The sequence below is a fragment of the Chelonia mydas genome, chromosome 7 (assembly GCF_015237465.2).
Source record: "Chelonia mydas isolate rCheMyd1 chromosome 7, rCheMyd1.pri.v2, whole genome shotgun sequence".
NCBI lineage: Eukaryota > Metazoa > Chordata > Testudines > Cheloniidae > Chelonia > Chelonia mydas.
The window spans coordinates 42,689,152-42,715,642 of NC_057853.1; the positions used below are offsets into that span (position 1 = coordinate 42,689,152).

A 26,491-nucleotide genomic window follows, 5' to 3' on the forward strand; every position below is an offset into this window, starting at 1 on the left:
CTCACCCCAACCCTCTGCCCCAGCCCTGAGACCCTTCCACACCCCAAACCCTCATTCTCAGCTCCATTGGGTCACTGGCATCAACAATTTTCTTCAACTAGGTCGCCAGAAAAAACGTTTGAAAACCACTGCTTAAGACCATTCATTATTCTATATATTTAATCATATCCCATCTTAATTTATTTTCTTTCTAAGGTAAACAACAACTGAAGATGAATTAACAATCTTTGGTATTAATCAGAAATTTAAACAAAAAGGACAAAGGGCTGGAGTTTTATTTTAATTCTCCCAACAGTTTATTATACAGAAATCTGCACCTAAGTTGACAAGAACAGGAAAAGAAGTAAAGGAGGGGCTGATTATTATGTAAACACACATATATCCAGGCAGGATGGTCAGCTACAATGGCGCAGACACGCTATAAAAGTGGATATGGCACAGATGGGAAGTTATGGGGACGTAACCAGCACTGTAAAATTTCATCCTGAAACAGGGGAGACAAAGTTCAGATCAGGATAATGTGGATTATTTTCCTTCAGTCACATGTTCTCCAAAGAAGATTCATTTAGATGCACCCTTTTACAATTATAATAAATAGGGGAAGTTAAAAATGTAGGGCCAGATCCTCACTTGGTGTAAACCAATATGGTTTGGTTGAGTTCCCTGGGGCTACAGCAATTTATACCAGCTGTGGGTCCGGCCTGTACAATTTAGGTAAGATGGTCTTGGGAAGCCATTTTTATTCATAACTGGGTAATTTTCTTTCACTTATATATTTGTGCTCTCATAGCTCATACCACCAATCTGAAGACTGTCTCAGAAGCATAGCAAGTGGTGCATAGAACAGTAGAATTAGGGTAGAAAAAAAAAATCACAAAAGGAACCTACAAAACTCCACACTGAAATTTAGCCCCAAGGGATAAAGAATGTTTGTTTTGCATTCTCACAAATGCTTACAATGCAGTTATATTTTGTAGGGCATCTTTTATATCGGAGATGAGCAAACTACGGCCCGCGGGAGACATCTGGCCCACGGGACCGTCCTGCCCGGCCCCTGAGCTCCTGGCCAAGGAGGCTAGCCACCAGACCCTCCCCTGCTGTCCTCCCTCCCCCGCAGCCTCAGCACCCTGCCAGTGCTCTGGCCCACCGCTCCTGCTGGGCAGCTCAGCTGGCTCCGGCCAGGCGGTGGGGCTGCGAGCTCCTGCCGCTCTGAGCGGCATGGTACTGGGCTGGGGGGGGTTGGATAAGGGGCAGGAGGTTCCGGGGGGCAGTCAGGGGACAGGGAAGGTTGGATAGGAGTGGGAGTCCTGGGGGGCCTGTCAGGGGTCAGAGGTGTGGATAGGGGTTGGGGCAGTCAGGGGACAGGCAGCAGGGGGGGTTGGATAGGGGTGAGATCCTGGGAGGAGGCGGTCAGGGGACAAGGAGCGGGTGTGGGGGGTTGGATGGGTCAGGAGTTCTGAGGGGGGCAGTCAGGGGGCGGGAAGTGGGAGGGGGCGGATGGGGGCAGGGGCCAGACCATTTGAGGAGGCACAGCTTTCCTACCCGGCCCTCCATAGAGTTTCACAATGCTGATGTGGCCCTCAGGCCAAAAATTTTGCCCATCCCTGTTTTATACCAACTATATGCAAGATGCTTTCAGAGAGATATAACTAAGAACAGAGGTATAGATATTAAAGACGTATAGGTGAGAGATCAGAGGCTTTGAATGACAATAGAAACGGTGTTGATTAGGTGCAGAGATGAAGGGTGTCCTGAAGACTCATCTGAACACTGAGGATGATGTGCAAAAGAATGCACAGGCGGCTGGTGCCGAGTGAAGAGAGTGGAATAGAAACAAACACTCTGATCCTGTAGTTGAATCTGCATGGACAGATCCTGGCACCCACACAAAGCCCCAGTGATTTTAAGGGGGCTCTTCATGGGCATGGGGGTCCATGTAAAGCAGATCCAACAGCAGGATTAGGGCCAAAGTGAGAGGGGAGCTAGAAAAAATGCGTAGAGTGAGATTTTAAAAACCAAACCCCAGAGGAGCAATCATGAACTGAAACCTGAAGTGAACGAAGAGCTGGTTGAGATGGTGAAGGATGGAAGATGCTTTATACACACTACGCATGGCACGTCCTTCATCTGGCTGAATAAGTGATTGAAAATACTTAATTAGAAAAATATCATGCAATTCACAGACCATTCACTCAGCTCCCTAAATTGGGTAAATAAAAATATTTACATCATTTGAAAAATACTGCAATATTTGTCCAATAAATTATTTAACTAGCTCTGCCCTGAGGTGGAGGAAAGTCAATCTGAAGCAGGTAAAAAGATACTGAGAAGGAATCCTACTCTTTTTTACTGGTTCCATGATTGTTAGTTTACCGAAGCTACGAAGTGTGGATTTTAAAGCTTTTGTAGCCCTTGGTCTCTACATATGAACAGATCACATTTGATTGTTTCAACATTCAAGCAATTAAGGTATTGACTTCTTCTAGACAGACAGGTTCCATAACAGGAAGGCATGTGGTTTTGGTTTTGAGCTGATTTGGCACATGTGATTCCCAGAACAGACCTCATGAACAGCAAGATGGAGTTTTCTCCTTAGAATGTTAAGCCACATGTACACAAGGTGTGTAAGGAAAAGGCAAAACCCCACATCCCAAGTAGGAAGAATCATGAGCAATTCCCTCCAAGCACACAAGGTGCATCTCATCAGTATTATAACAGCTCTTATTCAGGCTAGTAGCAGCCAAAGGTCCCAACCAGACTCAAAACCCCCTTGTGGTAGGCAATCCTGAAAATTTGTGGAGACGAGGGTTTTCCAAGCCAGTATTTTGCACTGTTTGTAGCAACGCTATCTGATGATAAAAGGACCATTCTGTGTGTCCCCCGCCCGCCAGGGATTAGTGGCTGTTCCCAACAGAACAATCTGCACGTTGTACCCTAGCTACATTACTTTTGGCTGACTGTGGAGAATTTTGGACTAAAGGATCTAACAGAAGGCCAGCACCAGAGAGAAGCTCCTTCAAGAAGCCATTCCCTTCACATTTGCTCAGTTTTATTTTTTTGAATGAGAGCTTCCTGGCAAATAAGTAGGTATACGGTAAAACAGGCATAGTATATTGCTTTCACCTTCCATTACGTTCAGGCCCAGGTGTTGCTTTTAGGAGGCCTCTATCTCTAAACACTCTTCTTCACTTTAGCATAGGTGCAAATAGGTGCTTTCACTTACTTTGGCACAAATCTAGAATAACTCCAGTGGAGTCACTCTGGTTTTACTCTGGTTTAAACAGCAGACGCTGGCCCTTATACTTGTGTACAAATAATCTGTTAGGCTTCTCTATAAAATATCTGCAAGACAGAGACTTTTTTTAGTTGTCCTAAGGTAAACATTTTCAGAAGAAATTAAGTCATCATTTTAAATGTGACTTAGGCACTGAGGAGCCTAATACTCATTGTAAGTCAACTGGACTCCAGCATGGTTGAATATTTTTTACCCCTAATTCTCCTCTTTTAAAAGAGGAAGTTTTTTTTGTCTAAAGGCAGCGAAGCTTAGAAGAGTAAAAATGCTACTTGAGTTCAATATGTACTAATTTCTGATTTAACTAGAAGAGATGTCTTGCTTTCCTGAAAAGTCTGTGGTCACAGGGCAGTCTCCTTTGGTGCAAGGTTCACACCCACAATTGATTAATTCAGTCTGCAGTTTAGGAGTGGTCCTGGACTGCTCACTGATGCTAAGCTCTGACATGGCAGCCAGTAACGCTTTCCAGTTGGAGATTCTGTCCTATTCTGGTGTATGACAAACTGGCCTTAGTTATTCATGCTTTCGTCATCTCTCAGCTGAACTATGGCACTGCAATATGCCTAGGAATGAAGCCTTCTGTGCGTAGGAAGCTCCAGTTGGTACACATTTCCACAGCAACATGGGCTACTGCAAATACATTAAACCTGTCCTCTGCTCCCTGGCTTCCCGCAGAATATCATATTGATATAAGGTCTCGGGCATTATCTTCAAGGCACTCAATGGTTTGGACCCAGGATATCTACAAGATCGACTGAAGCTCTGAGATGAAGATTGTGGTTGACAACTTCGCTCTTCTGGCGCAATGGAACTTTCTACAGTAAGGGTAAAGCTCATCTGTTCAGGAGAGGACAGCTTTCTTTGGGCCTGGTCTGAGGCTGTAGAATGAACTCCCACAGGAACTAAGGACGAGCACAAACCGCAACATCTTCCCGCTAAGTGCAAGGCACATTTCTTTGACCTTTCCTTCTTCAACATAAACACACAACATATGGGTATATAACACAAAATATTCCAAAACAAAATTCTCCCCCTACCATTAGATAGATGCTAGTAAAGTTAATGCACTACAGGAAGGTGCTCAGATACTACAGTGATGAGCGGAGTATAAGAATGTATACAAAACAGCCTTGCTGTAAATCAGAAGCATTTACTTACAATCATCACCAAAACAATTATTTATACTTCTAGAGTTAGGGCCAGAGACTCAGCTGGTCTAAACTGGCATAGCTTTATAGCAGTCACTGCAGCTATGCTGCTTTACACAATCTTGCAAATGCTTGAAAGAATCAGTGTGAATAAAGATACACAGAAAACAGGTCAGGTAAACAAACTGTCAAATTTCACTTTATTTGTATAGAGAAAGTAGGCAACAAACACCACTTGGTACTCAGAGGTGCAAATTCACCATTATTTGCTGCCAAAATGTTAGTATATCAATGCTGGGCACTCTTCATTTCCATGATGGTAGCAAACTGATTTAATCATTTTACAAATCTATAATGAAAGAGTGCCACGGAACTATAACTTCAGATGAAAATATAGCATTTAGTTGTGGTTCCTCCAGGTGACTTTTGTCACTTAGTTCATGATTAGCAGCAAACAATTAAATTTGACCTCAAAGACAAAATGTAAAAGTGTTTGTAGTCATTAAATAATAAGTGTTAGCAGCATACCCAATAAAATACATCTTGTACAAATATACCATTGCACTTTTAACATGTCACAAGCATTTTTCTTACCATTATTTACACAGTAAGTATAGTCTGAATAGAATAGCTAGACTGATATATATTGAAAAATAGTGGAAATGTTAACAGCCCTAGACAAGGTCTAGTGTTGACTCCTTTTGTTCCATACAGTTTCCCAGGATGCTTCATGAAAATCGTGTACGTATACCATTGCATAAAAATAGAATTTACAAAAAGCTTAACTCCCAGTTAACACTTCAGAAGCTTATACTATATTACTGTATTAAATTGTTCACTCACAAGGGAACCATAATGACAACAGAGTCGAGCATCAGCCTTCGATTAAGTTTTGAGATAATACCAAAAGTCCTGCTTATTCAAATACTGTGCTTTATTTCACATTCCAATCACTTAGCTGTGCGACAATTACCCAGTGAGTTCCAAAGGCAGCTCCCGACCACACAAAATCTCCCACTGTCTTGCAAGCAGTGATATTAGTTTCTCACGGCTTTCTGCACTTGGGATAAAGATGTACCACTGGATCTCTCTATTCCCACTGCCTTTATGTTGAGCATTTAACTTTGGGGCACTGAAAGTATCTCCAAAGTGATCCAGTGTTAGGTTCTGCATAAGATCTTGGTTCTGAACGTCATCAAACACAAATGTGAGGGCCTGTGGATATGTCTGATAGCCCATAAGCACTCTGTCTAAATCCCGGATTCGTCTTCCATCTGTGAGTTGATACTTGTCTTTCTTTGGTGGTTCCTTTGCAAATTCAGGTAGCGGGTAACTGATATAATCTTCATTGAAAAGGAACAAATCAGAACTGGTTAAAATGAGTGTTTTAGGCTGAAGTGAACGATTGGCTTGAGCAGTTTCTTCTATACGATTCACTTGAAATGCCAACACATACAGAAGGATATTTAGCGACTGGAGGTTAGCCAAACTGTACATCTTCTCTGCCACTAGAAAAGCAAGGTCCCCAATTTCCTCTTCATTGGGATATATAAACTTTACTCTACTAGAGTGAATCAGTTCATAATTCTCCATTTTTCCTGCAAGCACAAATATACATGAATTTTACTTTACACTCAGTATTACACAATACTTCCCTGACATGTGGCTAAACATTAGATCCTTTGACACAGTTTGTTGCAGCTGGAACAACTCAAGTTTAGCAATTTATACACAGTTTTTATTTGTATAAAATAAGTGAATAATTTATTTGGATTGGATAATTTTCAGTTCCAATTACAGAATCTTTATGAGTGGTGGTGACGTAAGAGGCAGAAAAAAATAGCTGGATTCTCAAATGACAGATAGTATTTGTATTTCTAGTAGTTGGAGAGACAAATCAACTTCTGAGTTCTAAATGGATTGAATCCAGTATGGAATCATTGAGAACACAAATATGAAATCCCTTATCACTTTCGCAGATGAACAGACATCTTTAAATGGTCCCTCTGAAAAGACCTTTCTCACAAGTTGTGTGTTATGTCTACTGTTGCATCATGATGTGCACACTGCTCCTGCGGTAGGAAGAGGATACACTGCTTCTGGTCTACCATAAATGGCTATAAGTAAAATGCTTTAGACCAGACTTAAGCGATTTCCTGAAAAGCTTTCTTAAAATAATCACAAGCAACATCAAAAAATTCAGCTTTATTTAGAGAACCCTCTGCTAAGTTTAGAAATCTAGCCAAAAGCAGATTTATCACAGCACATTTTAATGGCTGAAGGTACGAATTTAACACATTTTTAAAATCCCTTAAATCTTATCTAATCTGTCATTGTTATTGGTTCATGAATGTACAACCTAACGAGACCAAAAAGGTCCCTCTCCCTGCAGATGTTAAGAGAACTGTTCCTTAAAGAGCTATAAGTTACAAGTCTAACCTATAAATATAAGCTACAGCTGTAGATGGCCTAAAAGATTATGAAAGGGATGTAATTTATTGGATTCTATAAAAGGAGAAGGTATATTATCATATTGTCTCCCCCTGTGCAAATGTATTTGAAATTAAACATTTCTGTTCAGACAGGAAAGTCCAGGGTAAACTCACACAAGACTTCAAGTGGAAGTGGAACTGAGTTAACAGGAAGCAAACAATCAATGCATAAAATCTTTTACTTTTGGATTTTTTTAAAATACACATTACACAGTACTTTATATACTACTTAAGGTGTAGAATGGACCATTTACCTGTATTTTTATTCCCAAATTCAGAGTAGAAGTCCTTATCTACTGGTTCTGGTGAAGGTGTGCGTGCCAGCAGTGACAGCACTGCCATGAGATGCTGTATAAAGGCATGGGTACTGTAACTGTCTCTGGTTAGGCAGGTTACTATATGATCTGCAGAATGTCCTGGAAAAGACGGAACATAAGCCACTTACATATCTATTTGTAGCTTTACTACAACTTCAGCAGATGTTTATTCACTACCACAGAATATTTCCTGTAGTGACGGATTTGAGATGTGTCATTATTTGGTTAACTAGTTAGAACTGATCCTCTGTCCAAAAGATAAGGGACCCTCCCAGACCCATTGAAAGATTAGAGCATGCACATTCATAAGGTACTTTATTTTGGAACACTGGATGTGAACATTTCTGAATGTAGACATTTAACTGCATGACTGTGCATTACTTTGAAAATGTACCTTCAAAAGAAAACTTAAATTTTTGAAAATATTTTAATTACTGATGTTAAAAGTGAACTAAGTTAAAAGAAAAACTCCCTGCTTTTTTAGTTTAATTTGTACACTTACACTTTGATTAAGGTCACCTACAGCATCACCTTTTTATGGTCAGTTTCCTCATTAGGATCTATGCCACAGCAGAGAGGATATAAGAATGGACATACTGGGTCAGACCAGTGGTCCATCTAGCCCAGTATTCTGTCTACTGATAGCGGCCAATGCCAGGTGCTTCAGAGGAAATGAACAAACACGGCAATTACTGTGTGATCAATCCCCTCATTTAGTCCAGCATCGGGTAATACTTGAACTCTTATATTAAACTCACTAGATTTCAAGGTGACAGAATCCCTTTAAACAAAGTGTAAGGACTGGGTTTCAGTCTTAAAGTCTCCCATAAACTTGCCGTACAAATTGTACCTTCAATCGCAATCTTCACACAACAGGGAAAGCTAAGAACAGAGTTGACAGCTGTAGCACTAACTTTGGATTTTTGTTTTGTTGGGTCTCAGGTTCACAACATGAAATGTAATTTTTAATTTTTTATATTTTAATTAAATAACTGGCCTTACTGATGAAAAGTGCTATATAAGACCTAGATATTATTATTCTCTGATGTGGTTTGTTTTTAAGAGAGCTAAGCTACTCTATTATATTATGGTCCCAAAAAGAGCAGGGGTAAAATTTTCAAAAGCTCCTAGGCTACTAAGTCACTTGAATCCCTTTGACTTTCATTGAGATTTAGCCATCTAAGTACCTACGTCACTTTTCAAATGGGACAGGTGCTTTTGCAAATGTTACCCTAGGCCAGCTAGAAGTTTAGTGTCTACTTTTGCTGGAGGCCTCTGTTGGCATCACATCACTGAGATGTGAAAATAGGACATACCATGCAATTTTAAAAATTGGTTAGAAGGATGGAATAGAGGCTTCCAGGCATAAACATTTACAATAATTTCTGGAGGCCAAAATAAAAATTATAATGGGAAATTACATTTAATAAGTGACTTGGATACATTCACATTAAAAATGGAAGGTGCTACAAATTCTTAAGAATGAAAGACTAGGGGAGAATAGTTTTTATTTCCCTTGTTTACTAGCCCAATGTATCTGGTAAGAGTGTTCAAGCAAACTGGCAGAATGGTCTCTTGGCAAGAGACACTAACTCTTATAACAGAGTAAGAGTCAGGCGAAGTTTGCACCTATTTCATAATATGCTTGGAAATCTCAATTTGTGCACAACTCGATTAAAGAGCTGGATGATCTCTACTCAGCAAGCCTGCCAAATAAACCATTAAAACATAACTTACTTCTGTTCAGTGTTTAGAGTTCATTACCATCTCCATTTCTACCATTAAATCATTCTCTGCTTTTTGTTTGAATGAAGCTACAGTCACAGATTCAATAATCATCATTACTTTGTACTAGTTCATGGTTATCTGCCTACACAATCTTAACTGCAGAGGCATCACAAGGCTACAAGTTTCAATGAGAGCATTACATAAACACAAATATTTTCCACTTGTGTAGAGCCATCCACTATGCACACAAATTAAGAAAAACATACTCAACATGCAGAGCACACCATTGTCATTCACTGATCACCTAATCCTTTGAGTGCACTGTGCTGTACACATGCATACTTTCAATGCAAATCTTTATCAAAGTGCAAAAAGATAGGAAACATTCAACTGGAAAAAGTTCACTCCTGCTTTCCTTGAATGTTTTACACATGGCTGAAGTGACTATTTTCCCCACATTTTATTTCACTTAAGATGAGGAAAGTGTAAAATTTTACACCCCAAAATTATTATTGGGTAACATAAGCCACTGGAAGTGGACAGTGTTTTTCAGCCATGCTTATTTATATAGTGGCACCAGTGTGACATCATAAATGTTAACATGTTGGAAATGTGTTAATCATAAAAAGACAGCAGGATAACATGGTGCTCTGTATCAAGAGTGAAGCGAAGACAGGGATGAATTCAAGATGACAGTAGTATCTGTAACTAGAAAAATCTATAGGATAAAATGTTACTCACCAGAAATTCGAAAATATTGATCAAAAAGTCCAACATTCACTGATTGCAGATCGTTAAGTTTTAGCACAAAGCAGCAAGAGAGGTGGAAAGAGCGATTTTCACAATCTGAGTTTTCTTGGTTCCAAAAGTCTAATGAATGAATGAGGAATATAGCATGATAAAGAGCAAGTCATAAAAAGGAAATATGATAAGTTTAGACTACAAACACAATAATTAGATTCAGATCTTAGTGTGATCTTTATTAAAAATTTAATTATTAATTTCTCCACTGTTGTGCTTGAAACAAAGCCTTGAAAGGCATTTTTCTCTAATGACTACTCATTTAATATTGGAAGATTTCTTTATGCAGATACATTCCAGAAACTCAGACAGGAGAGATAATACTGCATTCAGTGAAAAATTTTCACTGTCACCATCTTTTTATTACTGACCTCGGCACAAAAAGGAGGAGTGTGCTAATAAAGTTTGCGGATGATACAAAGCTGGGAGGTATTGCCAATTTAGAGAGAGACCGGGATATCATACAGGAAGATTTGGATGACCTTATAAACTGGAGTAATAGTAATAGGATGAAATTTAATAGTGAGAAGTGTAAGGTTATGCATTTAGGGATCAATAACAAGAATTTTAGTTATAAGCTGGGGATGCATCAATTAGAAGTAACGGAGGAGAAGGACTTTGGAGTACTGCATGAGCTTTCGTGAGCTACAGCTCACTTCATCGGATGCATACTGTGGAAACTGCAGAAGACATTATATACACAGACACCATGAAACAATACCTCCTCCCACCCCACTCTCCTGCTGGTAATAGCTTATCTAAAGTGATCATCAAGTTGGGCCATTTCCAGCACAAATCCAGGTTTTCTCACCCTCCGCCCCCCCACAGACAAACTCACTCTCTTGCTGGTAATAGCCCATCCAAAGTGACTACTGTCTTCACAATGTGTATGATAATCAAGGTGGGCCATTTCCTGCAGAAATCCAGGTTCTCTCACCCCCTCACCCCCCTCCAAAAACCACACACACAAACTCACTCTCCTGCTGGTAATAGCCTATCCAAAGTGACCACTCTCCTTACAACCTCCTCCTTTTCTTTTTGCGAATACAGACTATCACGGCTGTTACTCTGAAACCTTTGGAGTACTGGTTGATCAAAGGATGACTATGAGCCGCCAATGTGATACGGCTGTGAAAAAAGCTAATGCGGTCTTGGGATGCATCAGGTGAGGTATTTCCAGTAGAGATAAGGAGGTTTTAGTACCGTTATACAAGGCACTGGTGAGACCTCACCTGGAATACTCTGTGCAGTTCTGGTCTCCCATGTTTAAGAAGGATGAATTCAAACTGGAACAGGTACAGAGAAGGGCTACTAGGATGATCCGAGGAATGGAAAACCTGTCTTATGAAAGGAGACTCAAGGAGCTTGGCTTGTTTAGCCTAACTAAAAGAAGGTTGAGGGGAGATATGATTGCTCTCTATAAATATATCAGAGGGATAAATACTGGAGAGGGAGAGGAATTATTTAAGCTCAGTACCAATGTGGACACAAGAACAAATGGATATAAACTGGTCATTGGGAAGTTTAGACTTGAAATTAGACGAAGGTTTCTAACCATCAGAGGAGTGAAGTTTTGGAACAGCCTTCTCAGGGAAGCAGTGCGGGCAAAAGACCTATCTAGCTTCAAGATTAAACTCTATAAGTTTATAGAGGAGATGGTATGATGGGATAATGTGATTTTGGCAATTAACTGAGCTTTAACTATTCATGGTAAATAGGCCCAATGGCTTGTGATGGGATGTTAGATGGGGTAGGATCTGAGTTACTACAGAGAATTCTTTCCTGCGCATCTGGCTTGTGAATCTTGCCCATATGCTCAGGGTTTAGCTGATTGCCATATTTGGGGTCAGGAAGGAATTTTCCTCCAGGGTAGATTGAAAGAGGCCCTGGAGGTTTTTCGCCTTCCTCTGTAGCATGGGGCCTGTGTTGTGCCGGAGGTCAAACTAGATGATCATAATGGTCCCTTCTGACCTTAATATCTATGAGGATGATTTAACTTGCTTTCAGACTTTTAGAGTTCAAAGTATTTCACAAAGGCACAGGAGCCCTAAACACATGGACATAGGCTGCACTCAAAGGCAGAGACTAGTCCTAAGATACCACACTTTATGAATGGTAGCTAATAGCTTTTTGGGGGCAAACTACAGCTCTGAACCTCATCTCTGGTAGTGTACCTGAAATAAGAATCTGGCCCACAATGCATATGCCAGAATGAACAGAGGACTGTTAAGAGGAAAGAGGTTTATGAAGAAGTCTTATTCTTGCCCAAACCAGAAGAAACCCATCCATCACACGTGCCACTGATCTACAATGAGCCACAGTAACATCATGATGGGAAATTTCTACTTGTGCGCAACTAGATTAGAGCTGGATGATCTCTACTCAGCAACCATGCCAGATAAGCCATTAAAACATAACCCTACTTATATTCAGTGTTTAGAGTTTGTTACTTTCTTCATTTCTGCCCATTCTTTGGTGGAACATGTACTTTGCCTTCTGAAGATGAGTATGTTCAAGGAATGGCTTATACATAAAATAAAATTAGGCAACCTGAATCTAAAAATATTAAGCCTCACTCCTGAGATGACCATCATGTGGTAAACAGGTAGTGCGGACTAGGAGACCCAGTATCAAAAGCAATTGAAGCTTTTTGCTCATCAAGGGGGCACTGTGCCCATGAACAACACAACTTCCACTGACAAGTACGTCAGTAAATTACTCACATGAAAGAGGAGCACAATACAACCCTTAGGCCTGTCACACATTGCTGCTGGCAATGGAATGGCATTTCAATTGTACAGAAAATGCTGGGGATTGCTAAGCAACATCAGAAAGAAGCATGCACAGATGTCATGGAGAAGGGGCTATTTGAGGCGCAGTGCTGGATGAAGACCCAAAACCCTTCTTGCAAGGTAAAGCCTCAGGCACGCATGCATGCTGCAAAGGGCGAGCCTGGAAAAACCCATGATGGGATGTTTAGAGTCCCTTGGCTGCAAAAATAAGCGTGCTAATCAAAATCACCTTGAATATAAAGGAAGACGAGTGTGAATATAGAGGCTCACTTACCAATTAACCCTGCAACTTATTAGAGATTCAAAATTAACCCTTTTGTCTTACCCAACTGATGCTCATTAGTATGAGTTACAGAATCATCCAACAGAAAGTAAATAGCTTTTGTTGAGAGCAACACACAAGCCGTCACTTCCATATCAGGAGTTTTATAAAATAAAACAGAAGACCACATAAGATGTCTCAGCTCTTCATTTTCCACCTGTAAGACAAATTGTGTTGCTTGATTTTGCACATCTTCACCTCTGACTTGCTAGAAGCAGCTTTTGGGAACTGCTTTTCATGGTAAACCAATGAGAAACTAACATCTGAACACAAAAGTGTGATAATATTTTCCCAATAGTTGCTGAGTACAGCTGTATCGGAAGAGTTGTCCGTGAAACTGTTCTAGAGTGCATGAGATTGAGAATGCATGAAGTTTTTGTTGTGGTCTAGCCTGCCACACTATTTGACTCCAAGTTTCAAAGAGTTGACGAGGAATTATAAAAAAAAAAAAAATCTAAAACCAGCAAACCTGGCAGAGTTATGCCGGCAAAATCTAGTTAAGGAGCTTCTATAAGTAAACGTAAAGTTCACAATGCCTGCCATATCTCAAAGTTCACCACAAACCTTCAAATACTGCTGAGATTAGTTTCAAACAGCTTTATGAAAAAAGGAGGAAGTATGACTAGCAATTAGATCAAGTATTTGCACTAGGCCACCTGGCTTCTAGTCTAGATTCCCACAAATTTATTCTGCAACCTTGGGCAAGTCACTGAATCTCTGTACCAGCTTCCCCAGGTGTAAAAACAGAAGCAGCACTTGCTCATCTTGGTAAAGCACTTTGAAGGAAAGAGGTTATGTAAAATGCATCTAATACCTCAGACACACGTTATACTGGGAAGTAGAATTAGAATGCATTTTACTATATTAACTTACTGGCATAGTTTCTTAGATGTTATGCCTAGAACACTTGACATCTGTTGAAACTATCTGGTGAAATTTGAATGGCACGCAACTACATTCCCTCAATTGTTTGTAACTTCCTAACTCTTACTGAAAAAAAGAGCTGCACCCTTGGAGAAACACTGTGTTCAAGACAAATATGACATTAATTTAGGTACTGATCCTGCACTGAGGACCTTGCGGCCAGACCCAGAACTTTGTAGGGCCCCAACACCTTCTGTGAGGCTCAGCACAGGGGCTCATTCAATTGGAAGCAGTTACAGCATTGGGGTCTTGATTAGCAACTTCCAGATTTAGGAGTATCTATTACGTTCTGGGTTTAAGTTTGAACAAGAAAGGTTTTTAAATACATTTCTAGTTTTAAAAGGTTAATGGCAGCCTGCATAAAGTGTCCCTAATTTGCGCACAATACCTCAGCAATGCTGTTATGGAAAAACTCCACAAACGCATTTCCTTTTAGCCCAGCCACATACTGAAGAGATGAAGAGATTGGAAGATAAGATGGAATTTGGTTATCTTCTGTAATTTTCTGCATCAGAAATTCAGATGGATATAAAGATGATAGCGTCAAACAAGGCTTGCAAAAGCTAGGAGGCAGAAGAGATCAAGAAACATCACATCAGAATGCACACTCAAAAACTGTAACTAACAAGTAGAGATGCAGAGTTTTTCCCCACATAAGCAACATTCATACTTTAAATTCCATTCAGTAATTCAGAACAGGAGATTTGTGGTTTTAGTAGCAGCGTACTATATCTTTTCTCAATGGACTTCCTGTTCACTACATAAATTATTTTACTTTAACATCTTTGTCGTTTGCTTTCCTTCTACTAGGTTTCAGGCAAAATGCAAAGCTTCCTTTCACAAGAGCATACAATAGGTTGTAAACATAAAGCTGAGCAGCAGGTGTGAACTGTCAACTGATATTGTATAACTCTGTATCCAGAGTGAAAGGAAAGACACTACAAGTACTAGTGGCTTGATTTTCATACACCCAGGCCCTGCTGCACTGTTAAACATAAATTTCCAGTAACATCTGGTAAGGCCAGATTAATTTCAACGCTGTACCATATGTATTTTAAGGGAGTCAATTACCCTGCTGTCTGGCCGTGTCTGTTTTTTGAATCCAAGAGGTGCTTTCTTACTGATTCCAAACTGTTAGAAGCTTTCAGAATAACTATAGTTTTAACATCCTGCAGAAGTGTCCTCAAAAGACTGTAGATTCTTAGAAAATGGAATTTTTCATGAGGTAGAACAAATACTGCCGTAACAAATTTGTGTCCGATGAGTAATTCTAGCACATGTCCATCTGAAAGTGACCCTTTCTGCTGGATGGGATGATTGGTCGGATGCAACACAACAGAAGCCAGTGGAATCCTGCTCAGCTGGAATACATTTCTTGCATCTTCTGAGTCTATACATTTAGCTGGCATTATATTAAAATCAACCTTTACTATGTGCAAATGCTGGGGTGTCAGAAATATCCAACAAGGATGGAATGCATAGTGACTCTGTTCAGCAGATTTATACAATGTGGAATGAAGTGCAGAACACAAGGCATGGTCAGACCATGCTCTGTTATCACCCACTGATTGTGGTAGACGCAAGGCTTTCTGAACATCAGTTTTATTACTGTAAACTAGGTAAGTTGGGAAGCAACCTTTTATCTCCATGTCATCTGGTGAAATGTGATAAAATCCCATCAGTTGGTAGACAAATTCTTGCAAGCTTGCTTTGCCACAGTACAATGTGGAACTTGAAAACAGGGAAGTGCAGCTTTGAGAGCAGCATGTTTGTAAACAGGAATAGAAGTCCTGAAGATTTTGGGAATCCGAAACGACAAATAGGCAGTTGTCATTATTTCTCACCTTGAGGGTTAAACATATTTCTGGCATGAGAAAGCCAAACTCTGTAAGATCTGTATATGGAAAGCACAGTGCTAGTTTCAAGGCAGCTGGGATATGTTGGCAGCTGCCTTTTGAATCTTGATGAGGAATCTCAAATACAGCTACTACACTATCAGTCAAAACCAAACAAGAGGCAAACTGCCTGACTCCTCCTTTATGAACCTGAATACAAAAACTCCAGAGAACTTTGACTATGTCTATGCTCTCTGCTCTTGTGCTATCCAGAGCTGGTGGGGCAATATCTGAAGTAGCACTGAACTCGAAAGTCCGGTCTCCAAGTCCCATTTCAAAATAGCCATCTTCAGTATCCGTGACACTGGAATCACTCACAGGGCTCCCTTTGTTTTCTATTTCAGTAGAGGAGGAGGGTGATCTCTGCAAAGCCTGTGCTATCAAGGTGGAGAGGTGCTGGATAAAATCCTGGTTGGTGGCAGTGTATGACATACATGTAAAAGGCAAGATGATGGTGTTACGAGGGTCAGACAATGCACCATGTTCTTCATCTGAATGGTCCAAACTTCAGAAACAGAAAAAACAACAGTAAGTGTAAGGTTGATTTTAAGAGGAGTCATACCTAATTAAGACCTTCTCTACTGTGTATCAAGACATTGGTTCTCAAGCCTATACAATCACTTCAAGAGAAAGTATAACAGTGTAGTTTGTACAGAATCTGTGTGTTCTGCAGCCACCAATTTTTAACACAAGACTGGTATAACTTAACCCATAGAGCACTGACAAGTGCACAGAAGAACTCATGTGTTCACTTATCTTCTCTTCCTCATCCTTAATAAATTTAATCATCACAGGTGAATTGATAGTTTAATCAGTATTAAAGCAGGATGGCACCTTGTCACTTGATCACTCCACTATACAGCTACTGAGGCAGTTGTGGACTTTCAAATACATCCCACAGTTCAAAAGAGAACTTTAATGAAATTTCATGAAGAAATTTTCAAGCTGAGAAAAATAGGGGCAGAGTTCCAGACACAGGAACATGTTCTACTTTAAAGGCCAGGACTGTGTCCAGAGACACACACAGTGTCCAGAGACATTAGCCAACTATTATAATCAGATTTATATTAGAAGTTAGTCATTTTATCTCACCAAATGTGATGACCTCTTCCATATTCTTTTGATAAGTCCAACAGAGAAGTAGGCACCTAAGGAGAAGAAAGGAAGGTCAAGGAGCTGCCACATTGTATTTAACGAACAGAGGTGTCACACAAACTTCAGTAAACATGGTTTTAGTCATAGAACAATATTAATCAATATAGGGTTCTTGAGCTTTTTATAGTCTGTCAGATCAACAAGTGGTTGAATCCAAAAGTGCGGCTGGTATGCCTCTCGTACTACTTGGTAATTAATTTTCACTTAAAGGACCTCATTAGAGGACCTTATTTTGCCAACATTACTTCAGCAGCCTGAACATCTCATGAGGTAGGCAGATAAAGGTTCTATTCTTGGCTCAATTTCCCCACCTGTAAAATGGTTATTTACCTACCTCACTGGGTTGTTGTGAGACTGTGTATGAAAAGCAGTTTGAGATCTTTGGATGAAAGATGCTATGCAGTGCAAAACTTTACTGCAGATGGGTATAGGGAGGCATAGAGAGAGAAAGTGACTTGTTGAAGATCTCTTTAAGCCAGTGGCAGATCAAAGGCGCCAGCTGACTCAGCCTTGTACTCAGGAACGCTCCCAACATTGCTTAACAAATGCAAGTAGCTTAAAACTAATGAAGTAGCAGTAAAGGAGCCAACAAGAACCTGGAGTCTGGATGGGGAAAACTGAAGCTACCCTGATTTTCCCTATCAGCACCAAAGAGAAACTTTTCCCACCCAGCAGCAAGAGGATAGCTATCCCCCCAGCCACTATCCATCCTACCTTCAAGCAACCACACAGGAGAGAGAGAGAGAGAGAGAGAGAGGGAGGGAGGAAGCCCCACCCTCCAACTTAGCAGCTAGGTGGATGTTAGTGACAGTGATGTGATACTGACATTATGTCAATACGTCATGGCACTGAACTGCAACATCACAATGCAAGTACTGTGAAGCAAGCTCAGGACACTACATTCCTGTTCTCTGCAACTCCATACACTACTTGAGTGGTTCTAAAATATCAGAAGGTGGACCAAATCCTCTAGCACTACAGAAGATGTTACATTCAGTTCAGGTGGAAGAAAACTGAAAGTCAGTATTGTGTCCAAGGGACTGAAAGTTGTCAGTTACTGCAAATTAGGTCTTTAGTTCTTAGTCCATTAGAGCTGGACAGGCAGTGGGTTTGCCTTTAGCCCTCAGATACCTTGCTTAAAAGTTGAAAACTGATTTTATACCCAATTTATTATAAAAGTTCAGAGTAAAAAAATTAGCTTCAATATTTTACAAATGGAAACCTCTTAATAATTGATAAGTAATTTGGGGCTAACTTTTCTTTGCCCCATTACAATAGATCATATAGTACAGAAATAATCAGATTTACAGGAAAATTCTGCTGTGGATTATTTTTAACAAGAAGAGTTTTTGCTCCAGGAAAACACATTAATTAAAAACAATTTTTAAACAGAAGGGACATGGGAAGAGAATTACAGTTACCTGATTTCTGTATCTGGAGTCTAATATGTCAGAGCATCTCTGGGTAACTGTATGGTCTGTAGGAGTCGAACTACTGGATGGCGATAAACTGCTGGCTAGGGCTGTTTTTCTACAAATTATTTCTAGAACAAATACAAATAGCTCTTAAAGAATGTTAAAACAAAACCAAAACACATTATCTAACTGCAACTGTATGACAAGTATTCTTAAAATATCTAAGCAAAACTTGACAAGCAGTCATTAATACAGTAGAGGATAGCTTCATACAACAGATTGTACCAATCAAAGAAAGTCAGTTTATATGGTGAATTGAAGTCTTACTATGGAGGCATCAGTAGCTGCAGTGAGATCTGCACTTAGAGCAGGACTTTCAAACAAATGACTGGATTTAGCCTCCACATTTGGTACAATAAACTCAGTAGTTATCTGAAGAATAATGTATTTTAAACATTTATTGGTTGGTAGAGCAATACTGAAAAATGCAGTGCTTCCTTTGAGATTTTCTCTCACCTCTTTATGTTCTATTAGTTTACAGCTACAAAATCCCACCAAATCCAAACCCTTCACACACACGCATACTCAGATAACTCAAATGTGGCTGGTATTCCAAATACTAATCCTAAACCGTTATTTTACCTGATTCAGAATAGCTGATTTGAGTTACACAAGGATTAGCTGTCCAAACTACATTGCCTGAGTGCATATAAGCAAGGGTTGTATGGGAAGCTCTATGTAATATTAATAGTGTTTATGCACGTGATATAGTGAATCAATTTTTCAATGCTACCAATAATAAGGATTGTTTTATATCAGCACTTCATATAAATACTTTTAATTAATGATTAGAAACCAGTGTTCCTGGACAATTTATTGATATTATAATTCTTGATGTGAAGTACAGGACTTGTACAGAAGTTATGGATGCAACTTTCTAGATCGGCTTTAAAAGATTATAAAGTCAAATCAAACATTCTTTCCCAACTCAGATAAAAAAATTATTTCCTCAGGGGAAACACTGCTTTAACTACGTAGGGAACAAAAGTAGCTAAGAGGCCGCTTAAGCATTATTTCTGGTATATTGTTTCCTGTCTAGCTACTTACATCTCTCCCATAAGCAATTTACTGTAACATTTAATGTGATTAATATATCATGGAAACAGATGTCTTGAAAGACAGCAAAGAATACAGCTCATAAAAGTAATGTGACAGGGAGTGCAGTTCAGTTCTTGGTAGTTCCAAGCCTAACAGTGAAACTGATAATTAGATTGCATATTTCAAAATTTCTAACTAGAATTCTTAAAATCAAGTGAGATTTAAAAAATCCCCTTTCTGGATGCCCAAATACTTACAATTATTAAGTCTTATAGATTAACTCCAATAGTAGCCAGCTGTGTTATTGGACTTCTTTTCCAACATTTTTTCTTTTTTAATTTTAGCCTTTCCCATCTTGTTACTAAAACAACTTACTGAAGTTTTAAGGTAAATAAATTTTAATCCTTTTTCCTTTCACTACCTTTCTTGCAGCAAATTTCTACAAGATGACTGACCCGTTCAGTCAATAAGTCTCCGGTTCTTTCAGTCCACAATTTAACATACTCCTAATCATTTACAACAGAAAAAGAATAAACCTAAATATTTCCCAATAATTTTTTAATTTCAATTTTTGCAGCTATTTCCCACCTTCCTTTTACTTCTTCATGGATAACCATCTAAAGCTACATGTTGATATATTATAACAAAAACTCCACTCTCAAGCAATGACCTAGAATATGGAATACTTTAATACTTGGAAAAGCAATTACAGAATCAAAATACCAAACACAAATTAAGTAGCAGCTGCCCAGAGTTTAGAAAAATTGACTGCATTTTATCTATAGATTACAAAAGAAATCTAAAATAGATTGAAAGGTTAGGTGAGGTACATAAAAAGGTAACCGAATCTGCTTTGAGATGTCAGTTCCCCTATTGGTCACATACAAATAATCATGTGAGTGCTATCATAACAATCTTTGCCTTCTCATAGAAGATGATGTTGGGGAAACCCCATGGGATTTTGCAGAAATGCTGGTCACATCTTGTTCTTTCCCAGAGTAGGAGCACGAGCTTTGGACACTTCCACCTCCCTCACCCGGACTAAAATGTTTACAGGAAAACGGTCAACTGCTTCCAATCCCAACCCATACGACTGACATACTCCCTTGTTTGCAATACCATCTTAAGGAATTAGAAATAGTCTTAACCCCTACCATGTGTTTCCATTTAATCATTTTCTGTGTTTCTAACTGAACTGAAGCCAAAAAAGCTCAGTGATGTTCACTTATCCTCAGTCACGCATCAGCATTCCTGTAAATCAGCAGGAATGAGCATAGCTCTATAAATAGTGTTAATGGCTGCTGCAAAAGCAGTACACAGAGCACAAAGCCTTTTTGGGTATGCCCCATTTATGCAGTGGGTTTGCTTTTATGAACATTTGTCAAAAGGATTTTGGCACAATGGGTATATCGAGATCACAGGGTTAGAATCAGTGTGATAACCCTCATGTTAATATTACTACAGATGTTTTTCTCTGCTCCCCTTTTCTACCTTCTTTCAGGTTTCCGGACTTAACTGTGTCTCTTGTCAAAAAGCAACATGGGAACTACCACCACATCAATGCCCTCTTATTATCCCAACACCAAACAGGGAAGAAAAACCATTTTAAAGCATCGCTGTACATATAGGTTTGCCACTAGAGCACTAGAGCTTTGTCTACATTAGGAAAACCTGGATGTGTAATCCTCCACCAGTGATGTGAGCAGGATTAGATACAGTGGTAAAAAGATTTGCACCAGGTTTATGCTACAAGCTACCTCAGTTAACACCACCAGAGGAAAACTACAGGTCAGAATTTTGCCAATATAAATATAACTTAGAAGTCTGGGACAATACCCATTTGCCTTTACGCTTCAACTGATGCTGACAAAGCCCCATATTCGGTATATAAACTTCATGTATATCAATGCAGCCTAGAAAAACAGGACCAAGAGGCCCAGCCCAGCAGCACGATACATACATGATTACCTTGGCTGGAGCTGACAGGATGAGGCAGAGAAGAAGAGGAAGGATGAACAGTAAGAGAACAGTTTGATTTGGAGCTCGCAGCAGTGAGCCTGGAGTCCTCACTGATCTAATAAAGAAAGTACGTAGTGGTTAAAGAAACAAGAATCTAGCACCACTGACAATAAACATACAGAGCAAATATTAGATCCAAGAACTCAAACAAATCCACATAATCACATGGCTTGTTTTCTGTGAAAGCTCAGCTGTCATTAACAAATTTCAGTTCACATCCATTCAAGACTATATTTTATTTTCTGTTACAGTGAAATCCTGTTATAAGGATCCATTCTGGAAAATGCCATTTTGATTATACTGATAATGTTAACCAGTTGTTATATCTAGACTGATGGAATAGTGCATTTCGCAAGTGAGATGACTGACTAAAAGGACAGAGCAACTTCTGCTAGTTCTTTTAATGCCAAGTCTGGACAGTCTGGTTATAACTGGCCTCACAGCCACAGTCAAAAGTGCAAACCTGAAACATACTTTAACTGCAGGTGAGAGGTACGCAGGATATGTCTATACTACAAGAGAGGGGTGTGCTTCCCCTGTTCATGTACACCAGGGGTGGCCAACATGTGGCTCTGGAGCCACATGCGGCTCTTCAGAAGTTAATATGCAGCTCCTTGCATAGGCACTGACTCCAGGGCTGGAGCTATAGATGCTAAGTTTCCAGTGTGCCTGGGGGTGCTCAGTGCTCAACCCCCTGCTACGCCGCCCCAGGCCCTGCCCCCACTCCACCCCTTCCCCTGAGCCTGTCATGCCCTTGCTTTCCCCCACTCCCCACCAGAGCCTCCAGTATACCACGTAACAGCTGATCGCGGTGGGCAGGAGGAGTGGGGAGGGAATGGGATTGGTGGGGCTGCCAGCGGGCAGGAGGTGCTGCAGGTTGGAGTGGAAGGAGCAGATGGGGGGCTGCTCATGTATTAGTGTGGCTCTTTGGCAATGTACATTGGTAAATTCTGGCTCCTTCTCAGGCTCAGGTTGGCCGCCCCTGATGTACACATTAGCACTAGCTCTCATTGAGTACAAATGGCCGTATAGCAGCAGTAGCATGGGCAGCAGAAGCACAACTGAGATGTGACAAGTACAAAAGAGCCAGAAACTGGTGGGTATGCACTCCGCTGCTAGCAATGCTACCACAGCTACACTTCTATTTATACTTGCACTAGCTCAATGAGAGCAAGTGTGAGTACGTGTACCTGAGCAGGGGAATTGCCCTCCGAGCTCACAGTGCAGGCACAGTTCAGAGGTGGGACAGTCTCACCTGACTTCGTTTCCCCGAGGAAAAAAAATCAAAGAAATCCCCACCAGTGCCAACAGGGAAGGACTTTTAAAAATTTATTTTAATACTTTACTGCACAATCAGTGGACATTGTTTTTAGTGATCATCTTTGAATGGACTTTACAACTTATAACATGGACCAGCACAGCTGTGCTTCTCATCAAGTTAGCCACTCTGTATATTGTGAAGTCATTCTACCTATCCCTCCTTCTCCTCATCTGCCAGATCACCACAGAAAGGAAGGCATAGAAGACATTACTGCAGTTAAAGGAACAGAACAGGAAAAATGTGCAAAAGTGCCGCATTTAAAGTTCATCAGACATTAAACAAGCAAGCAAAGCATGTTTTGTAAAAGTTGTTACAAAATAGATGCTTCATTAGTAAGCCAAATAGATCCACGAGTAATTTGAGATATTAAGTCTTTAAGATATTCTACAAGTTTTTTGTTTTTTTCCCCCCAAGCACCACATTGTCCATGTTTTACTCACATGGTTTCTAGCCCCTGATCCTCCTCCTCTTAAAAACTCACCTTCTTATCAGAGTTATTCAACTTGTACTTAACCTCCTTTGCTTTTTGAATAGCTTTCAACACTTCTACAGTGTCAAGTTCCTTTTCTGTGGTACTGATATTATCCAAACAGACCTGAATAAAATCCATAAAGACAAATTGTTTGGTTAAGCCTCAATAACAATACTGAAAGAATGATGCACTCATTGAAGCAAGACACCATTACTATTTTGAGATGACCACTGTCTGTTTACACGAATACAAACATTTAAAGTAATCTGGTACCATAATGGAAAACTAAGTACATCTGTAGGGTTACTTTTCATGGAAAACCAGACCTCCCCACCCTAACTCCCAAAGGACTGAGACAACTTTCAATGCAAGTTCAAAAATGCCTGAAAAGCTATTTTCACACCTTTCTAGCAAACACTGTGTTCAAATGTAAATGTGCTGCTTCTCTACTCACACAAGGCCTTAAGTTTTCTTCCCACAGCTGACATTGCCAGGAGTAAGTTGGTTTCATTCTCTAAAATACAAAATCTCTACAACACATAGCAAACATTTAAAGGAATTTTTGCAAATTTAACAGCTGTGCAAAAAAAGCTGAACTAGCCACTTGTTTTCTCTACAGATTTTAGAAAATAAAAAGATTTTTAGGTACTGAATTCAAATAAAAATTCCATGTGGCTTACCTCTGAGGCTCTGTCCCCAAATTGGGCTAGCACTTTGGTCCTGTAATCAGGAATGATGCTCAAAGGATTGTTGGATAAGACCACCTTTTCTAAACATGGAAGGCTTCCTATATTTCTTATTTCGTCAATCTGAAAATATTTGCATATAAATATAGGTGTCACTCAAATCTGCATTCTTTGAAAGTGAGCATATGTATAAATGTATAAAGTATAGGGTGTATACAACAGGAAAACTATAATAATGCTACAAGCACAAAAACCTATTATAATCCGTATTTTAACTTTGAAACCAACTGCCCATAACCTGAAGGACAATTTGTTAAAATTAATTTTATTGTTGCAATGAAGCTAATCAGTTACCTGATCTATTTTGTTGCTGCTAAGATCCAGGTTGACTAGTGAGTACAGTTTGTTAAGGCCACACAGCCTTTCCAGAAGGTTTCCTGCTAAATTCAGAGTTTTAATGTTCCCAAGTTTTGTATGAACACCCTCCAACGATGCAAGTTTGTTGTAGGATAGGTCCAGATGAATGAGGTTGTAAAGATGCTGCAACACCAGAACACAACAGCAACATCACAGACCAATTCAGTCAAATTAAATAACATCTATTGGAAACATTGTGCTAAGGCTCACCCCAGCTGTGTGCAAGATTAAATTGCACACTAGCCAGCAAAAATTTGTGCATGGTATCATTCACCCATGTGGGCCCATGTAGGGAGGGAGAGATCCCCCTGGCTCAGTTCTACAGACCCACATTGCCTTCATTGCCAGCTGGTTGCTATGCAAAGTGATAAGAACTGGAGGGGAGCTGGTGAAACAAGAAAAAAAATACAGGAGAGGGAAAATGGAGGACTGAAAGTAGTATATGGTGGAGCATGGACATGGAGGGAGCCAGCCCAAATTGTTTTTAATGATGTCAAAATGTAATCTTTACAGTTAATGCACTATGCATGAGAAAGGCAGCCAACACGAGTCCAAACGAAGCAGCTCTGTGCTCTCACATCCCAAGACTTCGGAGAGAAAAGTGAATCCTCAATAATGTCACTAACCTGTACATTCTCTATTAGCGACACGTCATTGTGACTCAATTCTAGGAATTCAATCTTGGGAATTAGTTTCTGGAAGAAAAGAAATGGTTTTATGCAGTAAAATGCCCTTTTGCTTCTGTCAATCGGCCCACATTTGCCAGGCTGTCAGTTGATTAATGATAAAGAAAAAGGCATATTTGTATGTCCTGAGTCTCTAAAGTAAAAAGAACAAAACCAAAAAACAATCACTCACTCACACATAAGGTAGTTCAGCAATCTAAGTGGCACCAGGCACTTCTTGAAAAAAACATTAGCTCTACTTTGAGAAGTAAGGTCAAGTTCTACTTTGAAATTCTGGCTTCATACTCAGTACTAATGTGCTGTCTCCCAATTAAGCCAATCATTACAGCCCAAGTTCATTTGAGATGTTTCATCTTAGTAGGGATGGGTATTTGGGTTATGCAGCAATCCGGATAAGCTAAAAATTGCAAGAGTCAGCTCGAGAGAGGGCTTTGGATTCTTCGACCACAGGATGTTGTTCTGGGAAGAAGGATTTCTAGGAAGAGATGGGATCCACCTAATGAAGAAAGGGAAGAGCATCTTTGGAGGCAGGCTTGCTAACCTAGTGAGGAAGGCTTTAAACTAGGTTCACCGGGGGATGGTGACCTAAACCAAGAGGTAAACGGGGGAGTGAGACACCAGGAGGAAACACAAGGAGGAGGGTACAAGACGGGAAGCCTCCTGATTTATACTGAGAAAGTAGGGCAATCGGCTAGTTATCTTAGGTGCGTGTACACGAACGCAAGAAGCCTGGGAAACAAACAGGAAGAATTGGAAATCCTGGCACAATCAAGGAACTATGATGTGACTGGAATAACAGAAACTTGGTGGGGCAGTTCACATGACTGGAGCACTGTCATGGATAGGTATAAACCAGAGGTGGGCAAACTATGGCCCATGGGCCCGACCATCCTGCACAGCCCCTGACCTCCTGGACGGGGAGGCTAGTCCCTGGCCCCTCCCCAGTTCTCCCCCCTACCCTGCAGCCTCAGTGAACTGTGCCACCAGCACTCTGGCCCGCCACTCCTGCCAGGCAGTGTGGTGGCATGGCTGGCTCCGGCATGATAAGGGGGTGGGAGGTCCCAGGGGGCAGTCAGGCGACAGGGAGCAGGGGGGGCTGGATAGGCATGGGAGTCCCGGGGGGCCTATTAGGGCGCGGGGGTGTGGATAGGGGGCAGGGCAGTCCGGGGACAGGGAGCGGGGGGGTTGGATAGGTGTGGGAGTCCCGGGGGGCCTGTCAGGGGGCAGGGGTGTGGTTAGGGGTTGGGGCAGTCAGGGAACAGGGAGAAGGGGTGTTTGGATAGGAGGTCGGGTCCTGGGGGGACGATTAGGGGTGGGGGTCCCGGGAGGGGATGGTCAGGGGACAAGGAGCAGGGGCGGTTGGATGGGTCGGGGATTCTGAGGTGGGCAGTCAGGGGGCGGGAAGTGGGAGGGGGCGGATAGAGGATGGGGGCCAGGCTGTTTGCGGAGACACAGCCTTCCCTACCTGGCCTTCCATATAGTTTTGCAACCCCGATGTGGCCCTCGGGCCA

At 40.7% G+C, this 26,491-nt stretch overlaps 1 protein-coding gene across 6 annotated transcripts in view; it reads right to left on the reverse strand.

Annotated features, from left to right (window-relative positions):
- Nucleotides 1-4,612: 4,612 nt before the first annotated feature.
- The window catches only part of NISCH (nischarin), a 59,058-nt gene continuing 37,179 nt past the window's right edge, over nucleotides 4,613-26,491 (reverse strand). For 2 of the 6 annotated variants that reach the window (XM_043552239.1, XM_037903631.2), the window contains 13 exons: nucleotides 24,921-24,989; nucleotides 24,232-24,417; nucleotides 23,872-24,000; nucleotides 23,201-23,314; nucleotides 21,348-21,453; nucleotides 18,288-18,409; nucleotides 16,804-16,859; nucleotides 14,888-16,216; nucleotides 14,205-14,379; nucleotides 12,896-13,049; nucleotides 9,719-9,847; nucleotides 7,187-7,348; nucleotides 4,613-6,038 (listed from right to left, as the gene is read on the reverse strand). In XM_043552239.1, the coding sequence (XP_043408174.1) occupies nucleotides 5,410-6,038; nucleotides 7,187-7,348; nucleotides 9,719-9,847; nucleotides 12,896-13,049; nucleotides 14,205-14,379; nucleotides 14,888-16,216; nucleotides 16,804-16,859; nucleotides 18,288-18,409; nucleotides 21,348-21,453; nucleotides 23,201-23,314; nucleotides 23,872-24,000; nucleotides 24,232-24,417; nucleotides 24,921-24,989 (3,360 nt within the window). In that variant the 3' untranslated portion in view covers nucleotides 4,613-5,409. Of the gene's footprint in view, nucleotides 6,039-7,186; nucleotides 7,349-9,717; nucleotides 9,848-12,895; nucleotides 13,050-14,204; nucleotides 14,380-14,887; nucleotides 16,217-16,803; nucleotides 16,860-18,287; nucleotides 18,410-21,339; nucleotides 21,454-23,200; nucleotides 23,315-23,871; nucleotides 24,001-24,231; nucleotides 24,418-24,920; nucleotides 24,990-26,491 lie in introns of those variants that run through there. The other 4 variants (XR_005226067.2, XM_037903632.2, XM_037903633.2 and 1 more) reach the window with 4 other exon arrangements.